This window comes from Chrysemys picta, chromosome 7 (assembly GCF_011386835.1).
Source record: "Chrysemys picta bellii isolate R12L10 chromosome 7, ASM1138683v2, whole genome shotgun sequence".
NCBI lineage: Eukaryota > Metazoa > Chordata > Testudines > Emydidae > Chrysemys > Chrysemys picta.
The window spans coordinates 14249927-14270775 of record NC_088797.1 but is presented as its reverse complement, the minus strand read 5'-3'; the positions used below and the strand labels follow the sequence as shown (position 1 = coordinate 14270775).

Below are 20849 nucleotides of genomic sequence, written 5' to 3'. Positions count from 1 at the left end.
AAAGCCTGGGAGAGAAGGATTCTGCCTTTCCATTCCATGGGTTAAGGCAACTTCTCTTCTCCTGTCCTCACTGAGCAGAGGTGGAAGAGCTAGTGCATGGAAAAGTGATACACCAAAACAGGATAGTGCCACAACTTTCATAAATGTGTTTAGCTCCTTTCCAGGGCACTGTAAGAGCTTTAAAACTAAAAGATAAACGGACTAGTTCATGGTTTTATCTGTATGTAGCACACGTTTTTATTAGACTCAGTAAAAACTTTCCTGGGTTATAAAACAATTTGTAAAATACATTTCTCCTCTCGCATAGTTTACTCAGCAACGTATAAATCTGTTTCTTCATAGGCAAGAAAGAAAAAACAAAAGGGTTTTGAAATAACATCATTTTATGGGCAAAAGTCAGAGTCAAAAATATATAGAAAGTGATTATATTTTTCTTACTCTGAACTTGATCAAGAGTGCTGAGTTTGTGAAAACCACCTTTACAAATATTTTTACTACAAAGCAACACATAGGCACAAGGTAATTGCTGGACAATATATTTACTGTGGCCTCTTTTCTCTTTTTTATAATCTGTTCTGAACGAGGCACAACACAGATGTGTTTGTTCTCTACGTAGGACTTTTCAGTTTAAAATAAAATGGTAGATGATAATAGGAGTTACTTTAAACACACTAGCTTTTTACCCAGAGTGCTCTGCTTTTCGTCTAATAGTTATGGACCTGATTCTGATCTCACTTATACCTGTGGAATTAGTCCAAATATACACTAGTGTAACCAAGAGCAAAATTAGCCCAATATCCAATTTATTTTATCAGAAAACTTTATGAGGCTGCCTTCTGTAGCCCAAAGGGCTAGCTTGCCTTTACTGTATTCACTTCCTTGTCTTCAAGTATCGGGGGTAGCCGTGTTAGTCTGTATCTACAAATGTTGCATCCGAAGAAGTGAGGTTTTTACCCACGAAAGCTTATGCCCAAATAAATCTGTTAGTCTTTAAGGTGCCACCAGACCCCTTGTTGTTTTTCCTTGTCTTCATTATATTTAGCTGCTTTCATTATAATCTGCTGAAATAGAAGAAACCTACAGTATCCCGTATCCTCAAAGCTGAAGCATAAATTAGCATAACTGTGGTTAGGTAGGCTGTAACCCTTGGTATAGATAGGGTTACCATTCGTCCGGATTCCCCCAGACATGTCATAGCCCCTCCTCCGCTTCCCCTGCAGCAGAGATCACACCCTCCCTCCCTGCATTCGCAGATCGCCTCCGGCAGTCTGGAGCTCCTCCCCCGCTCCTCCTCCCCTGCTGCCCAGCGTGCCAGGACGAACGGCTCAGGCCGTTCCTGAGCAAGTTCACAGAGACATTAGGCGAAGGCCAACAACAAGGGGACCAGGGGGTCAGAGAAGGGGCAGGGAGGTTTTGGATGGGGCAGTCAAGAGATGGGGGGGTCGGGAGTTGGGGGGGCTTTCTGGGGGTGTGTGGATAAGGTTTTGGGCAGTCAGGGTACAGATAGGGGGTAGGGTCCTGGGGGGCAGTTGGGGGGGTCTTAGGAGGGGGCAGTTAGGGGACAAGGAACAGGGAGGCTTAGGTAGGGGGTGGGGTCCTGGAGGGCAGTTAGGAGCAGGGGTCCCAGGAGGGGGCAGTCAGGGGACAAGGAGTGGGGGGGGTTGGGAATTCTGGGGGCGGGGCTGTCAGGGGGCAGGAGTGGGGAGAGGGATCGGAGCTGTCAGGGGACAGGGAGCAGAGGGGTTTAGATGGGTCGGGAGTTCTGGGGGGGGCTGTCAAGGGGTGGAGAGTGGTTGGATGGGGTGTGGGAGTCCCAGGGGTCTGTCTGGGGGTGGGGGTGTGGATAAGGGTTGGGGCAGTCAGGGTACAGGTAGGGGGTAGGGTCCTAGGGGGCCGGTTAGGATGGGGCGGAGGATCGCAGGAGGGGGCAGTCAGGGGACAAGAGGCAGGGAGGCTTAGGTAGGGGGTGGAGTCCTGGGGGGCAGGTAGGGGCAGGGGTCCCAGGAGGGGGCAGTCAGGGGACAAGGAGCGGGGGGAGGTTTGGGGGTTCTGAGGGGGGGAAGTGGGAGGGGCAGGGGTGAGGCTAGGGCACAATGGGGGCGTGGCTAGGGCAGGACGGGGCGGGGCTAGGGCGGGGCTCCTCCCATCCTCTTTTTTGCTTGCTGAAATATGGTAACCCTAGGTATAGCTCAATGGTTGGTTACCTTTAGATTTTAGGATCTAAGGAGAACTTGCTTAATGGTAGGAGTCAGAATGTTTCAGTAAGTGCTACCGCAAGGAAGATGGAAGTAATAACCACAAATCCGCTTAAGCAAGGGGTGATGGGTATGATCATGAGCTGAAATGGTAGTTACATGTGTGACATTGCACCCCATAATGCTTTATTGAAATATGCTTATGAATGTAAGATGTTTTATGCTACATATGCCATGTAACATATCTCTGTAAAGGTTATGATCTACTGAATATATTCATCCTGTTGGTATACATGTATCATTTTTTTTATTCGAAGTTATGAATATTGGCTGTGTACTTGTCTGATTTTTAAGTAGCCTTAGTAAGGCATTCGGTCAGCTTTTTTAGAAAGGAATTTGCAAGTTAAGTGCCCAATCAAGAAACGCTTAAGTTAACAATGAACGTTGAGACGCCAGTCCACATATGAGCTTTACTGGGAATGTGGCCTGGCTTGTAAGGACTGAGTCATGCATGGACATGTGACTTGCCCATGTGATTGCAAAACTCCATCTTGGAACTGGATTCTGCACAGGAGAGAGGAGAGGGGCTCCACCCACAAGAGAGTCTATTTAAGTCCCTGGGAGATGCCTCCATTTTGTCTTCAGCTGGCTCAAGAAATAGCCTCTCCACCCCCAAAGGATACCTGAAAGAAACTGGAACAAAGGACAGTAACCACAGAGGTGTAAGTGATTGCTGGACCCAGACTAGAAGGAGGTTAGTCTGTAAAAGAAACTTATTGGAACATCTCTGAGGGTGAGATTTCATCTGTAATCACTTTCTTACTGTATTAGGTTTAGATTTGCTTGTTTTATTTTATTTTGTTTGGTAATTTACTTTGTTCTGTCTTATCACTTGGAACCACTTAAATCCTACTTTTTGCATTTAATAAAATCACTTTTTACGTATTAATTAACCCAGAGTACGTATTAATACCTGTGGGGGGGGGGGGCCAAACAGCTGTGCATATCTCTCTATCAGTGTTATAGAGGGTGAACAGTTTGAGTTTATCCTGTATAAGCTTTATACAGGGGAAAACGGATTTATTTGGGGTTTGGACCCCATTGGGAGCTGGGTATCTGAGTGTTGGAGACGGGAACACTTCTTAAGCTGTTTTCAATTAAGCCTGCAGCATTTAGGGGACGTGGTTCAGACCAAGGTCTATGTTTGTAGCAGGCTAGTGTTTCTGGCTCAAACTAGGCAAGGTTCTGAAGTCCCAAGCTGCCAGGGAAAACAGGATCAGAGGTAGTCTAGGCACATCAGTTGGCAGTTCCCAAAGGGAGTTTCCATCACAACATGTATTAGTATACTAACTTATAGAAGAAGAACACCTCAACATTAGTCAGATGGGGAAATACAAATAAGGAAAAGGGGGGAACCCCCTACTGAATATGCATTAGATATAGTGGCATCGTGTAACATATTATAAAAGTTGAATCCCAGCCTGTGGGCAGTAGGGGAGAGAGATGTAGCTCGTGGAAGGGGCCAAAATGATGGCCACTGGTGATAAGGAGGAAGGTGATGGTGATGAGGAAGATATTGGCTAACAGTTCAGGTCATCCTGCAAGGGACGGTATGAGTGGGCAGATGTACATTCTATAGTCTCTCTATCTTCCTTATTGAGTTACAGTGTTTGTGACTTTGCTAGATGTATTAATAAACTATTTGGGAATATAGAAGAGTGTTCCACTTGTGCACATTGAGGTTTCCAACTGTATAGTAATTTTAATAATACTGGGCCTGATCTTGGGACAAGAACCTATCTATCCTCAAAGTGATCACTGGGAATTCTTAAGTAATCAATATAATTTATTACATAATCTACAGATTGGGCTACACTGCTGGCCCAGTGATAGGGCTGTGGATGGTTATCCAGGAGCACTGAGTTCATTTTTCAGTTTTTTCACTCCCTGAGCTCTCAGGAGCCAGGAATGTTGTCAGGGCCGGCACCAGGCACATCTTGCCAAGCAGGTGCTTGGGGTGGCCACTCTGGAGAGGGGCGGCACGTCTAGCTATTTGGCGGCAATTCGGCGGACGGTCCCTCACACCCGCTCGGAGCGAAGGACCTCCCGCTGAATTGCCGCCGCAGATCACGATTGCGGCTTTTTTTTTTTTTTTTTTGCGCCGCTTGGGGCGGCAAAAACCCTGGAGCCAGCCCTGAATGTTGTGTACAGAGCATGTCCAAATCCAGAGGGACTGATTGCCTTATGTCCATAATATAAGAACGGCCATACTAGGTCAGAACAAAGGTCCATCTAGCCCAGTATCCTGTCTTCCGACCGTGGCCAATGCCAGGTGCCCCAGACGAAATGAACAGTACAGGTAATGATCAAGTGATCAACCCCCAGTTTCCCATTCCCAGTTTCTGGCAAATAGAGGCTAGGGACACCATCCCTGCCCATCCTGGCTAATAGTTCTTTTTTGATATAATATACCTCCAGACACTGAAGAAGCAGTGTGCATGAATTCTGTGTAGTGAATGGGACATAGGCAGTCATGCCTAATGGTTAGAGTCAGGAGCCTGGAACTGGAGCCGGGGTCAGAGTCAGAGGTAGGGTGTAGGAGCAGGGACCTGGTGTAAGGCAGGAAAGCAGGAACCAGGAGCAGACAAGGGTCTAGGATGAGAAGGGCAGGAACCAGGAGTCAGGCCAGTAGGCCGGGTCCATAGTAGCAGTCAACCAGGTATTCACATAATTGCTCAGACAGGGATTCGCCTGTGCCTCTTTCTGACTTAAGCAGGGCCGGCTCCAGCTTTTTTGCTGCCCCAAGCGGCGAAAAAAAATAAAGAAAGAAAAAAGAAAAGCCCGACTGAGCTGCCGCCAAAGAGGAAGACAGGGAGTGAACCACCGAATTGCCACCGAAGACTGAAGTGTACCAATTGAGCTGCCGCCGAAGTGCCACCGCCCCGGATCTGCCGTCCCTACAACAGATGGACTGCTGCCCCTTTCTATTGGCTGCCCCAGGCCCCTGCTTCCTTTGCTGGTGCCTGGAGCCAGCCCTGAGCTTAAGAAGTGCATGCCAGCCAAACAGTAGGGCTAGACATCTCTCCCAATCAGGAGCTTTGTGGGCAAGACTCTTTGTGAGCTAGTTGTGCCCCAGGGGAGAGCAGGAGGGAGAATAATCTTATCACAAATCTCCTAAATCTAGAACATAAGAAAGATTAAAATATAGAACCATCTTGTCCTGCACAGAACAGAAATTCTGCTATCAGCAACGTGGCTCAATCTCACAATAAAGATAATAAAAAGTTGCACTCGTGAAACTCACAGCAGAATTTGGTTCTTAATCTTTCAAAGCATTAAGGTAAAGGAGCAGGATAGGGCAAGCCCAGTGCGAGTGCAAGCTGGCAAATGATTGGCCAAATGGTTTGCTTAGCAAATCTTTGAATTGCTTATATAGGATGGATTTTAGTTGCTTCACCCTTTATGGCAAAAGTTGTATGGCCACATGTGCTACTATTTCATAAGTAAAAAGAACAGGAGTACTTGTGGCACCTTAGAGACTAACAAATTTATTAGAGCATAAACTTTCGTGGACTACAGCCCACTTCTTCGGATGCATATCCACGAAAGCTTATGCTGTAATAAATTTGTTAGTCTCTAAGGTGCCACAAGTACTCCTGTTCTTTTTGCGGATACAGACTAACACGGCTGCTACTCTGAAATATTTCATAAGTATACTTCTAATCCCCTAAAAATAATCCCTCAAAAAAGCAAGTACTATCTAGCATGGGATGTGCAATGGTACTTCATTGAGATATATACAGTAACATAGCATAAGCAAACCAGTGGGTTTTAACATTTTGAAAGATTTTTTTGCTAGTGGTATGTATCGAATATAATGTTGTTGTGTCCCCACTAGTCCTTCAAAGGGAAGTTGCAATGTTTGCATGTACATTTCTGAACATTAGCATAGAAAAATACCTGTGAAGGTCTTGATTTTAAAACTGTTACTGCACCTCTTACAGTCCCTTGTCAGTGTTAAATATGACTGGGTAATACATTTTAAATTCTGTAGTCTGCTGAGCTTATATATTCCCTTTCCTTAAAACTAGCTCTTCCACTGTGAAGTCAGCAAAATCTGAAGCAATCCTTAAACCAAATCAGGGAGTATTCCTAAAATGAATGCCAAATACTGTTTGAAACGATGTGCTTGCATTAAGTTTTTTTAAGTTTGTTCACTGTTGAATGACTTTGTATGAGAAATGGAGATAACAGTATAAAGCGTGCATGTAAACTAGTGCTTTCAACTGATTTATGCTTTAGACTTGAGTCTAATTTATGAATTAGTTCTCGTTATAAATGTGTGTAAACAATGATTTTAAACTAGTCTACATAATGTATGGAAATAATGTAATCTTTGACTTTGCTGGTTAATATATACATATGTAAACCTAACATTAATGCTCCATTACCCAGTGATTTACTGTGCCTTGTTTAAATCTTGTGTTCCCTTGAATTGTTGTTTGGAAACATTTACACATGCAAGATAAGCTTTGTAAATTGACTGTTTACATCACATTTCATTCAGTTTGCTCACTAGGGGTCCAACTCTCCTGCCCAAGTTAATGTGGAGCAGTGCCTCCTTTTGCCAATAGTTCCCCCTCATTTCGCTGTGAGCAGGGATGGCAGAAGTGAGCCCTCCATTAACTTCACTTTTCATTCAGACAGAGCTGGTCAGAGACTCCACTGCAGCACCAGCACTGTCCAAAATTATGCATTGTTCCTTCTGCTGAGACAGGTGCCATCAAGTCAAATAAGAGCTGTGGTGACAGAGAGAGAAGTGAAAATCACATTTTAAAACTACCTGTAGAGGCCTGATTTCAGGTGTTAATGAAAGTAGCTGTTTAATTAAACAGTTACTCCAGTTTACACCCGCTTGAGTATCTGGCCCTATATGACCATTAGCCCGTGATACAAAATAATTAAACAATAAAGGAAAATAGATTTTTGCAGTCAAGTAAAATGAATATTGCTAAGAGCCAGATCCAGTTTCTGGTATGTGCTCTTTGAACTTTAAGGTAACAGCTGAGGATACACCAACTCTGTGCCAACCCCAGGCTCTAACAAAGGGACATTTCAAGGTTGGGGGAGACAGGACCAGAGTGTAATGCTCTCCCTGAGAGCTGCTCTCTTTTGGTACAAGTTAAAGCAGCCCCACCTGTGCTGTCTCACCTGCATAGGTGCACTAAGAACTGGTCTAGTGCACCTGGGGATTTGATCTTCGGGCCTGATTCTGCTCTTACTTAAACTAGTTTTACAACAGTGTAACCCAAACCACTTCAGTTAAGTTACTCCTGATTTACACTGGTGTTCATGAGAGCAGCATTAGACCCGTAGATTTAGATGGGAAGGAGCTCCTTGCCCCTGTTCTCACTATAACAGAATCATCTGCTATGGGCAACAACTAGATAGTTAAGAGAGAACCCTTCCTATGCCTCAAGGACAGCAGTGGATGGGGCAGCATAGAACCAGTTTGGGAAAGGGCTAGAGTTGGATTTTTCTTGGGCTGGTTTGCGTACTCCTTTCCCCCAACTAGCCCAACATTACCTAAACTTATGACTTTATATTCCCTTTCTACTGTCTTTATCACATTTCACTTTATAATCACATTCACTTTCTCTCCCATGCTGTGTATCACTAAAGTTGAATACAAGTTTTGCACACAAGCCAAATAGTTTGTTACATGGGAATGCATTGGCCAGAGTTTATTGGGCATGTTTAGTAATGGTCTCTTTGTCTAAAAAACATTTTTTCCAAGTCCACTGAGATGCTCACTCATCACACTAGCCTGGCCCCATCATATGCCTGGTCAACAAATATTAAATGAGAGTCATAAATATGTCATGTCCTGATTTATTGTTTTTGCTATAGATACTGTATTTTCAATTATGTATCAAATCACCTAGAGCCTGGGAGTCACTTTTTACATTTAAATACATAAATATAGTGTTACTCTTCTGCCTAGTGGTAGCAGAGTTCAGTGCTTCGTCTGGGTATTTTCTTAATGTTACTTGTTCTATTCACACTATCTATACACACCAGTTCTTGAACAGAAGTGATCACAAACGGCACAGCAGGCAAGCCCGTTGTAGAAACCTCAGCCAAGATAGCAATGCCTGGTTCCCGAGGAGCAACACTGCCCCAAGAATTGGTTGCAGTTTGAAAGCTTAAGGTAGAGAGCAAACTCTCCTGCTGCTTGCCACAGCTCCCCCCAAAATACATCACAAAACTAACAATGAACCATTTCTTCAAAGACCAACCAGTGATCACATGCTATGAAAAAGAACTTGCAAATCTCTTTGTAACAATGACATTTGTTGACTCCAATCATAGCAATAAAGTACATTAATCTTAAATACAGAAGTTTACACTTCACTCAGGAATATATGTTAGGCAGAGGGAGCTCGTATTTGCTACTTTTTGAAAACTGCTTTTTGGAGACTGTATTCTCTCAAGCAATGCTGAGGAGGGCAAATAGCTCTAAAAGAACTGGAGTTTGATGTGGCAGTAAGCTCTCTCCAGTGCAACACTGGCTGCCACTCTTCCATCCCCTAACCAACCACATTTTCCCCTCTTGAATACAGGCTGGGGGCAAGCACATGAAATCTACTACATTCCACATTGTGGGAGAAATGCTGAACAAAGCGGGAGAGAATATCTGTGTGTGTTAGGGTCAGGGGGCAAGAAGCAACTTGAACAATAGGTAAATTATAGAACAGTTTCTGTGATCGAATAATTAAATCATAAGGCCCTGACTGAATATATCAACTCCCTCTACTGGCGTAGTTACAGAAGTGGAATTCTCTCTTTTGCTTTCTGGGTAGAGGCCTTTATTTTTAGTAGCCAAAGAATGTAAATTCTATTTCATGGATATAATTTGCTGATGAGTGTGGTGTTGGCATGTTTGCAGCCATGGAATACTGCAAACTGCACATGAAATTAATGTGTATGTTCTGTGTACTCACACCTAGGGTCTTTATTTTCTATATCACTAGTGTCACTCTCTGCCAATGCCAAACTAACCATTGGAATCCTAACTTACTGATTTTTTTTACTTCCTTTATATTGCTGCTCCTCTTCTGTTGTTTTCCTCTGGGAAGGTGATTACCCTCCTATGACACCAAAGCCACTCTGAGATTAGCCATCAGTAGTCTTGCAAGTAATGTATGGCCATTAACCCTCCACTATAACACTGTCTTCTAGGACACAGGCAGATAACCTGCCACAGACTCAGGGAGAAAAGTGTGTAAAGTGTATTCTCATATCCCAGTGTTCTAAAACACAGTACTCCTGAAATAATAAAAATGCAAATTCACTGCAGCTGTCTCTGTGTGTATCCAATAGACAGGTGCAAAGGAAAAAATGAAGGAAGAGAGATAAGGGCCCCTTCAAGTGCATTGACTTAGTTTAAAATTACAATAATTTAAGCTATTCACAGACAGACTGGCACTAACCAGATTAACTAAAATAGCTTGGGATATACATACACACTCACTGGCTCAGACCAGATTAACTAAAATAGTTTGAGACTTTTATAGTAGCTTTCTGGTCTCTGACAACCCATCCTCGTGTTGCTGCTTGCCCTCTTCTATCAGATCCCAGGTTAGTACAACGACAAGTGTACAAGTTAAGTTGACTTCTAACTCTGGTATGAACTCTGGAGCAGACTGAGCTCTGCTAGGATGGATTAAAGAATTAAACCTTGTGATATCAGACCTTTCAGCCTAGTGATTACCTGATGTGGTACAAAAGCCGATATTAATCTATCAATTTAAAAACCCTGTTAGAAATTTATATTTAACAATGTTCAAAAATTGAAATAAAGTATCATTTAGCAAAATTTAGAACAAAATAAATAACAAATATAATTAACATAACTGCAGACAAAGCCACTGTGCAGAAGGCTGGTAGAAATTATCATCCATATTTTACACAGCAAGAAACTGAGTCAGAGGTTGAGGCCTACATTTTCAATGGTCTAATTCTGGGTTTCTAATCTTAGACACCAACTGGAATTATGGATGCTCAGCCCCTTTGTAAATAGGTCCGAGGCATGTCTAATGACTTATCCAAGGCCATGGGAGAAGTCCCTGTCAAAGACAGGATTAAAACTCAAGAGTTCTTGTCTCCCAGTCTGCATTCTCTGCGCTCACAATTTTATCATGAGCCAAATAATATTTAGTGTTTTTCTTAATATCCCAACTCCTTGAGTTGAGATCTCTGCTTTCATTTAAAAAAAAAAAAATCTAGTCATGTCTTTGGCTTTCTATACAGTATTATTATTTTTTTTGAAAACTGCAATAGCATGGTTGGATTTCAAATAACTATGTTTATTAATTAAATACAAATATACAAGACATAGTTACTTATGTACACTGCTGCTCCAGCAGGATTCTGAATGGCTTCTAAACAAAAGACAAAGATGCTAACTAAAAGGCTCCCAAACGGTTTAAAGGGATAGTACCTAGTTCCTATACACTAGCCCTCATGAATGAGGAGAAGCTGAACATGTGACCCCAAGCATGCATGTACCCAAGATGCAAAAACCAAAAGGCAAAAAAACCCAAAACTCTGCATGTATTTTTTTTTAAATATCTTGAGTTTTTAAGCCAAACTTATGATTTTTGTGGATGCTAACTCATGACTTTTGAATGCTTGAGGTTGGCAACACCAGGACACGCACGTTGATTTGACTTTTTTTTTTTTTTTGGTAGTATGTAACAAACATATATCTGGGTCCAAAATGCAGACTGTTCCACATTATGGATCACTGGAAAAGTATCCGATGATACCAACAGATGCCCATTAAAATAAACTGCCTTTTTGCTGTTATTGATTCTGAAAAATCTTTTAGCAGTACTGGGAAACACTTCAGGCTACATCATACTCTTTTGTAAGTAAAAGTGAGTTGAAAATATCTATTCTCTGAGATATTCAAACTTCCTATCAGATTCTACCACTTCAAAAACACATATCCTGGGATGAGGATCTAGGTTTTGACTAGTTTGAAGAATATTATTTCTAAAGTATTTGTCAGTGTTCATGTTCATACAGCAATCAACATCATATCTGGAGCTGCATTAGGAGTGCTGAGTAGAGATCCTCGTACTGAAAAATTTGGATTAAAAAAAAAACCAGGTTTCAAAGGCATCAAAACTTTGAGGTGTTAAGATCTGCATTTTGGAGTTGGCCCATTATAAAGTATGGGCCATTTGTAGGACCAGATATTCGACTTGTGTAAATCAATATAGATACACTAAAGCCAATATGTTTAGACCATCTGAGAATTTGGCCCACAAAACACTAATCTGGGTTCACTTTCCAAACATCCCCCAACCTCAGGCAGGGTTAGCATGTTCCTATCTGGGGTTTCAGTTTAGTTCCATCTCTAGTTTTGTAAGATCTGGCCTCAAAGCACACAGTGGGCTCCCTAATGAGTTTCTTACTTGAAAGTACATGAATCCTGTTCCTAATGACAAATATCATTATCCAAAGCACAATTTTTTGTGTAAAAGACCAGAGTGGTGTTTGTTCCATGATGGATTAACTCAGAAATCAAAAAGTCCCATATTACAAATATGAGCCAAGAGTATTTCTTGAGAGCACCATTTTGTGTACATGGGCCATTAGATACTGTAATCCCATCTCATATTTTGGAAGATAATTCTCACTGTTGGTTTCAAAAAAATTAAAGCATTGTGTTGTAAATAAATATGCTGTTAAGGGGAAGGGAAGGCACATTAAGCATAAGGGTCAGCATGGAATAAAATGCAAATGTACAGAGACAGTTGATAGCTAGAAGCCTGAGACTTGACTGGGGACTCCTGGAGTGGACTGCAGAGGGATGATACAAGTTCAGTTACTCTGAAATTGTGGCAGGGAGATGGGTATCCAGAAGGACTAAAAGAAGGAAGTTATAGAAATCAAGATCGGAGCTGAGAGTTTTAGCTGTGCAGAGAAAAAGGGGCATTTTTTGGAATGTTAGGAAGAATTAGCAGGGAGCATAGCTTACTGCACTTTCACTTTGCTCCCTGCAGTTTGTTTACTTCAGGCCTTCTGCTCAGCTTGACCAGTTTTCTTGTTATTATTTGTATTACTACAATGCCTGGAGGCCAGTGTGCTAAAGGCAGTATAAAATAACAAACAGTCCCTGCCCTGAGGAATTTACAATCAAAAGCGTCAGGAGCGAGGAAGGGTGGGAGAGAGGGATATAACATACAGTGATGGGTTGCCCAAGTCCTAGTAGAGCTACATTTTTTTTTTTGTCTCAAAGGGTTGGTGGCGGTGGCGGATGGTGTTTTTGCAAGGAATGGATCAGCTAAGTGGAAAGCCAAAGCAAGGAAGAGGGACACTGAAGGGAGGGAAGGAAGGGGGCAGATGGACTGAAGCCACGATAATGAGACTGAGGGCAAGGGCTGCCTGGGGTTGAAGCAAATATCTCCCTAGTGGAAAGTACAGGAACCAGTTGATGCCAAAAGCAGCGGCGCCAGCTGCAGGCTGCCTCCGTCCGTCTCTCTTCCCAAGTCCAGGCTGGGGTGGGGAGACGAAGGGGCCACAGGGAACCCGCAGCCCTGGGGGGGAGCGATCAGCTGCTGCCTGCAGCGCGCCCGGGCCGGACACTTCACCACCGTGGGCGGCCTGGCCGGGGGGCGCCATTAGCCTCCCCGTCCCGCGCTCTGAGCGGGATCCTCGCTCTAGACCCCGCCGCTGCCGGTAGCACGAGGAAGGTTCCTCACGTCCCGCCCCGCCCCGGGACGTGACACGGTGAGGGGCGCCCGGCCCGGCCCGGCGCGTGGCTCTCCCGGCAGCCCCCGCCCCGCTGGGCGCTAGGGGTCGCTGTGCCGCGGCTCGCTGTGGCTGCAGGTCTGAGCGCTTCCCCGGCGGCTCCTCCTCCTCCCGCCCGGCGGCTTCCCAGGCTCCTCTCCGGGTAAACAGCGATGGCTGCCGAGGAAGGAGGCGGAGAGCCCGAGAACAACATGGGGAATCACCTGCAGCTCCTACCCGGTAGTGGCCGCTGCCGCCGCCCCGGCCCGGCTCCCTGCGCGGGGGCAGAGCGAGGGACGGGCTGGGCGAGGGGGTGGAGAAGAGGAGCTCGGCTGGGGGGTGCGAGGGGCAAGAGGCTGCGGTGGGGGGCAGGGCCCTGTGGGATGGGGGGCAGGGGGCTGCGGTGGGGGGGGCAGGGCTCTGTGGGATGGGGGGCAAGGGGCTGCGGTGGGGGGGCAGGGCCCTGTGGGATGGGGGGCAGGGGGCTGCGGTGGGGGGGCAGGGCCCTGTGGGATGGGGGGCAGGGGGCTGCGGTGGGGGGGCAGGGCCCTGTGGGATGGGGGGCAGGGGGCTGCGGTGGGGGGGGCAGGGCTCTGTGGGATGGGGGGCAAGGGGCTGCGGTGGGGGGGCAGGGCCCTGTGGGATGGGGGGCAGGGGGCTGCGGTGGGGGGGCAGGGCTCTGTGGGATGGGGGGCAAGGGGCTGCGGTGGGGGGCAGGGCTCTGTGGGATGGGGGCAGGGCCCTGTGGGATGGGGGGTAGGGGGCTGCGGTGGGGGGCAGGGCCCTGTGGGATGGGGGACAGGGGACTGCGGTGGGGGGGGCAGGGCTCTGTGGGATGGGGGGCAAGGGGCTGCGGTGGGGGGCAGGGCTCTGGGATGGGGGGCAAGGGGCTGCGGTGGGGGGGCAGGGCTCTGTGGGATGGGGGCAAGGGGCTGTGGTGGGGGGCAGGGCCCTGTGGGATGGGGGGCAAGGGGCTGCGGTGGGGGGCAGGGCCCTGTGGGATGGGGTGGCAGGGCTCTGGGATGGGGGGATAGGGGTCTGCGGTGGGGGGCAGGGCCCTATGGGATGGGGGGACATGGCTGCGGTGGGGGGCTGGGGCCTGTGGCACAAGGTAGCCGGGGGCTGCAATGGGGGGTAGGGACCTGTGATGCAGGGGTGTCAGGAGCCTGTGGCACAGGGGTAAGGGGGATGTGGTCGGGGGGCAGGAATCTGTGGCATGGTGGGGTATGGAACTGCAGTGAGAAGCAGCGGGGCAGGAGACTGTGGTGCGGGGGTGGGGGGGAGAACAAAGGGGGGTGTTTGGGGCCTCTGAACATGTCACCAGGATCCAGAAGCCTGGGACATCATTGGGGAATAGGGAGTGGGGCTGGGTGGTGGAATACTGCAGCACTGGTATGGTGGGGAAGCAAGTGAGAGCTCTAGGGAAAGGTCTTGGACTCGGTGAGCAGAGGAGGGAGAACTAGGAAGGGAACGTGAGGACTTTGGCAGTGGAGGAGGGCTTGCTGTATAGTGGGCTCAGTGTAGTATACAAATAATAACAATAGAGGGACATGATATTAAAATAGGTGTTTTTCAGTGCGGGACCAGGCATGATCAGATTAGGGGAAAGTAGGAGAGAACAGGTCCTTTGGCGGACGGTGAGGTGTGGAGGCAGGGAAGGAAGACAGGCTGTGTTAGGATGTGGTGTTTATGACTGCTTATGTACAGCCATCCCTCCTGCTTTCAGGGGTGCTCTGAATCTGCCCCTGGCAGAGGGCTCTTCTTGGTCAGAAGAAGGAGCAGCAGCAGCATCTACTATTGTTTTCACTTTTACTTTTGTTTGTGTGTATTGAGGAAGCTTAGACAGAAAGGGGAGGCATTCTCTGATTATTTTTTTTATTGCTGCTTATGTAGTTGCAATTAGTATTTAAGCAGGGGGTAAGATATGCAGAGGAAACAATGTTTTACAAATGAAGCTGCAGTCTTTCAGCCTTCATATGTCATGTAATTGTCTAGTATTGGCTTGCTGCTTGCTTACAGCAGGGAATGTACAGAAGTTAAACATCAGCCACGCAGCATAGAAGGGCAAAATAATTAAATATTGAATGTGTGTTAGAAGTTAGGAATGGAAACTTTATCTTTTAGATCAACTCCATACCCATGTAAAAGGAGAATTGGATATTCAGTGTATGATTTATGTAAATCTATGATTTACAGGGATGCTGAGCACTGATTCAAGGAGAACTGCAGGTACCTTTATCTATAGCTCAAGAGTTACTATGTTAGTTTGAAGTCCAAGAAGAAACTTTCAGTTTGAACACTGTAAATCCCACTTATAAGCAGGGAAGCTGGGATGGACCGTGGTTAAAGTACTTAACTCAAGAGATCTAGAGTCAATTCCTCCTCCTGCCACAGACTTTCTGTGTGACCTTGACTCACTCAAGATAGGAATTTTAAAGCAGACTAAGGGCTTGTCTGCATGGGGAAGTTTGCCAACATAAGGAAACCACTATAATTATATCAGTCTGGCATCCCCTGTGGACACACTTATTTTGGAATGAGTGCTTTCTCCATGTTAGTTTATGTTGGTTTGGAAGTGGTATGAATTAATCTAGAAAAAGGCATTCCTATTCCAGACTAAGGGTGTCTACATGGGGTGCCAGACTGATATAGTTATGATAGTAAATTTCCTATTGTGGATAAGCCCACAGAATTCGGTGCTTAATTTCCATTGAAATTCAGAGAGTGGGTTGCCTAACTCCCTTAGACTCCTTTGAAAATGCCTGCCTTAATCTTTTCCCTGCACCTCCTTTTCCCAGCTATAAAATGAGGTACTTTCTTACCTCACAAAGGCATTGAGAGTAAATTCATTAATATTTGTGATTGATGAGATACGTTTGAGTACCTAGATTGGTGATCTGCCTTCTACAAAGTAAATGTAAGTAAGGTCTGTCATGTGGTTTGAATGTTATCTTGGGTGCTTGCCCTGACTTTGGCATAGTTTTAATATACTAAAGGTCACATTTTACTTTCAGCTGAAAAATCAGATAGTTTCTTTTAGGTAAGAGAAGGCAAGATGTACTCTTTCTGCCTTCCCTCTAATTTTTTTTTGTGATAAAAATTTTGTAGAAAAGTAAAGACACTGATGCTCTTTCAGTGTTCACATTGTGCCATTGCAGTAAAATGAGTCATCATTCCTCACAGGCTTCCAGGCTCATTCGGCCAGCACACCACAGTTAATATATATTTTGGCAATGCTATGCAAAACTTTGCAGGACACAACTGATTTTTAATCTACAAATGATGCTTTCTAGTCTCTCTGTTTGAAACAAACAAAGCATCTCCTCCTTTTTTCCCTACCTCTTTTTTAAAATAAAAAAAACCCACAAAAACTCATTACCTAGTGATATACCTGAATAAGAGTTCGTTTAAACCAGAATATCATTTTTAGATGGAAGGAATCAACTAGCAAAAATCTTTTGGGTATCAAGTTTTAAAAAAGGAGGGCCTAATGCTGATTTGAATACAATTGATTTTATAATATACACAGGACTTCTCACTGGAGACAGTGGGAGACAACTCTAAGTAGAAATTAAATGTGTTTGAAAAATAACTGAGATGTCTATGTTTAGAGCTCCAAAATATAGTTAAGACAATATAGGAAATGAGATTAGGGGGTTGTCAGATACAGTCATTTCCTATTAATATGCATTCTGCACCTAGAATTGAGCCAGCTTGTTAAAATATTCATATGAGTGGGAGAAATATGATATGCGCAAGGTTCATAACACAGACAAATCAGATCATGTCCTCCTATGTGGAAAGTTATGTAAAATATATTAGCACAACATTTTCAAATGTAATTTACTCCTGGGGGAATTCTGCACCAAAAAAATAAAAATTCTGCACACAGTATTTTAAAATTATGCATATTTTATTTGTCAAAATAACACAATATAATCATACCAGTTTCAATTATTTTTGGTCATTTATTTCAGAATACTTGTCAGCAAGTGTGTCTGTTACAATACAAACAACAAAAAAGATTCAGGAAATATTTTTTGACAAATAGATTCCTTACTAGGCATATTAATACAGAACTCTGAGTAATAATTCATTTAAACTACAATACAGAACTGTATTTCCCGCACCCCTCAGAAGCAGTGCAAAGGCTTGGGGGTGTCCGGGGTAACGGAGGAGCTGAGGGAGAGGGAAGTAAATTGCTGGAAAGGAGCCTGAGTGTGAACTTGGAGGGTTGTTGGGTATGGATGGGAAAAGTATGGAACAGGTTTTTGGGGGTAGAGGGGAGAGATTGTAGGGAGCTTCCCCCATGCAGACCCTGGCTGACCCCTAGCCTCTCCCATTCAGTCAGGCACATTTGTCCCTGTCCCCATGTGTTCCTGCACCCCTATGTGTCCTTACACCCCCTGTCCACATGCGTCTCTTCACCCCCACTCAGACACCCACTCCTCCATCCCCATGTGGCAATGTACCTCTTCCCCCTCTCCCCATTCCACCACCCCTCTGTCCCTATGTAGCTCTGCACCCCCTCCCTTGTCACCATGTGGCCCTGGACCTCTCTCCCCCCCTGTGGCCCTGTTCCTCCACTCCCATTCAGCCTCTGCCGTGCAGTCTGTCCTCTCCCACTGGCCCTTATGAGCCCCTGTCCCCCCCAGCACCCCATGTTGTCAGACTCTCCATAGCCCCTGTCTCCTGACCTGGCCTGACCGGTGCTGTGAAGAAGGCAGGTTCTTTCTCTTCCTTAGCTGGCCAGGAGCTTCTATTGTGGTCTATTGCCACAGTGCCTTCTGGTGGGCAAAAGGTGGAACTGCAGAAGTTATTTTCTGCTGGGAGCTGCTGCTGTTCTTGCGCCACAGTGCCCTGTGGTAAGCAACAGGCGGAACTGCAGCAACATTTTGGCAGAAGCTTTTTTCTGTGTAAAAAATTAAAAGTATGCGGGGCTCATTAATTATGCACACACCCAGTAGCACAGATTTCCCCCAGGAGTAGTAATTGTCCACTGGAACATATAGAAAACTATCAGCCAAGCACTTGGAAAAGCTTGCATCTGTGGCATTCACTTGTGATAGGTGAAGAGGAGAACTTGAGAAATGCCATGTTCACTGTTTTGCAATCTATTCAATATTTACCTTATTTTAAGATCATTTACAGACACATCATACCTTAAAAAACATGCAGGTTGTCATGCATCATCATAGAGTCCCGGAAAGGCTATTGGTTTCTTTCTAATTGTGCCCCTTTACCTCTACTTTTGAACACAATAGGGTCTTGGTAAGGTTTATGTAGCCTGCACTTCCATTGCTGAGAATAGAATTATTCCTCCTGAGACACCTTACTTTTATAAGTCTGACCTCTCTTATTGTGATTTCGAAATAAGATGCAGTTGCTGATCTTTGTCAATATTTGTGGTTTGTATTTGTTACTTGATTTTGTTTTCTTTGTTCATTTTAAAGAACATATTAATTATAAAGACAAAAGCTAAGCAAGAAATCTGTCACAACCCTTATATTAGGTCCTTTCTGTGTTGTATTTCAAGATCTGTGTGATGTATTTCAGCACCATTACAATAGATTCACTACTCAGCATTTATTGCTAGAATCCTGCAAATCTATTTTAGACAGCTTACACGAAAGCTAGGCATGAATATATCATGTGACGGTCATTTTCATTCCTCTTCTGAAGAAAAAGTATGAGTGTCGTGCAACTAAAGGAGAAGTGTTGTTTAATTAGCTCATTGCACTATATGGATATAAACTAACAGTAGCCATTATGTAGTCAGTGAAAAGAACAGGAGTACTTGTGGCACCTTAGAGACGAACAAATTTATTTGAGCATAAGCTTTCCTTCCCCACTCTGAACTCTAGGGTACAGATGTGGGGACCTGCATGAGAACCTCTAAGCTTAACTACCAGCTTAGATCTGGTTTTCCTGCCACCACCCAAATTATTTATGAGTCATTTGGGAAACTCTGTCTACCTCCCCCCCCAGAATATCTCCCTCCCAAGTACTATAACCCTTCCCTTGGTAACCTTGAGAGACTTTTTCACCAATTTCCTGGTGAACACCGATTCAAACCCTTGGATCTTAAAACAAGGAGAAATTAACCATTTCCCTACCTTTCCCCCCACCAATTCCTGGTGAGTAGTCAGTGGTCATGCCTAGAATGATCACTAGTTAGCAATTTATAGAGATGGGTATTACTTTGATTTTCTCCACTGTAGTCTCTTACATTTAATACAGTAGAAAAATATTTAAATTTTTAAACACATTTTATATGTAAGTGAAGTAGCTATTGTGAGCACCGAATCACTAAATACTTTTCTTATATAGGAGATGTATTTACTACATATAGATTATGGAAGTAAAGGATTAAAAAGGACATTGCAAACTTAAAAATCACACTTTTGTCTGAAAATATTTTTAGAAGTAACATGTATAATTACTGGAATGCAAGAGATTACTACTTTCCTCCAGTTTTACATATTATTTACTTTTGTATTTGACAGCAATTTTTAAAGAATCAAGTTAATTGCTTCCTCTCATAGTAACTTAGTTTCGCTTGCTGATTTGTGTGGGTGTTTCACACAATCACGAGAGAGGTTAACAACAACACCAAAAAACTTGGCCAGAAATATTGTTTGAGGGGCTCAAATGGGTGTAGAACTTGGTATTTCTTTTAACTCATTTTGTGTAGATACTACTACTAACTTTTATTATGCAATTGTCTAAATTTCAAAGTACTATAAATGTAATAAAATATTTAACATCTTGCCATATAGCCTAGTTTTCTCGGTTCCTTCAGTTCATTTCCTTACATAATGTGAGTAAAAATTTGGAATTAAGAAGTACTACTTTGTATTATAATTGGACATCTTTGGTGACAATATTGTTTCATGTAATAATTGCTGCACCTTTTTCTGTTTGGTGCCTTGAAAACATATTACCAGCACTTGACTGTTTCTGTGAAAATGTGATTCTGTGCAACAGCAGGAAAATAGTTTCCCATAAAAGTAAAACTCATTTGTTTTTCACCAATTTATAAATATGAAGACTGTTTGCCTATGGAAGGATATATTCCAGGGATGCTATGTATCCTCTTTTTCCTAATGCTTTGCGTTTTCGAGGCAGCTTAACACTTGTTGGATGATGTTTCTTCTTGACATTTTGTTTCCTGCTTGCTAGCAGAGAGTGAGGAAGAGGATGACCTTGAAATGGAAGTTGAAGATCAAGATAGTAAAGAAACTGAAAAGCCAAACATTAATTTTGACACCAGTCTGCCAACATCACATATGGTATGTGGTTTTTCTATGTGTTTTCCACAGCATCTTAAGCATCCTTGTGAAGAGTTTTGATCCAGTTGTATGTAAATATACAGGCTTGGATTTTATTAAAGATTTTGAATAAATGCAGTGGCATTCCTAGTGTTGTCAGGTTACCTAGACTATTCTTTCAAATATTGTCCCAGGAATCCCTCCTTTTAGTTATAGTAGTAATGGAATAGAGACCAGAGGTACATATAACTAACTTGAACTTCTACAAGAAACAAATGGTGGGTATTTAATTTAGCACAGTTCTAGTTGGTGATCTCCGTCATATACTTAATGGATCGGGGATTATATCCTAAGAATGGCCGCAGTTGTCACCCTTATTTTCAGCATAGAATCGAATGGCTACTTGAAGCCACCACCCTCTCATGTATAAGTGGGTCTTCCAGAGTAAGGTTGTGGCATTTTGACAAAACAGTAAGTGTTCACAGCTGTAGCCTCTGGTGTGCCAGTTCTGTCTGAAAATAACAGACTTCACACATCCAGCAAAAGTATATTAAAGTTTCAGAACTAATTGAAAAATCTT

General features: G+C 44.0%; 1 protein-coding gene across 6 annotated transcripts in view; it reads left to right on the top strand.

Annotated features, from left to right (window-relative positions):
- The first annotated feature begins 13082 nt into the window (after window positions 1-13082).
- Window positions 13083-20849, top strand: part of CRBN (cereblon) — a 44722-nt gene continuing 36955 nt past the window's right edge. For 2 of the 6 annotated variants that reach the window (XR_010589027.1, XM_005288526.4), the window contains exons 1-2: window positions 13083-13238; window positions 20184-20290. Coding sequence is in view for 4 of the 6 variants with exons in the window: in XM_005288526.4 (XP_005288583.1) it covers window positions 13172-13238; window positions 20184-20290 (174 nt within the window). In the remaining 2 variants the exon portion in view is untranslated. Of the gene's footprint in view, window positions 13239-15194; window positions 15228-20180; window positions 20291-20849 lie in introns of all 6 variants that reach the window. The other 4 variants (XR_010589026.1, XM_005288525.4, XM_042849908.2 and 1 more) reach the window with 3 other exon arrangements.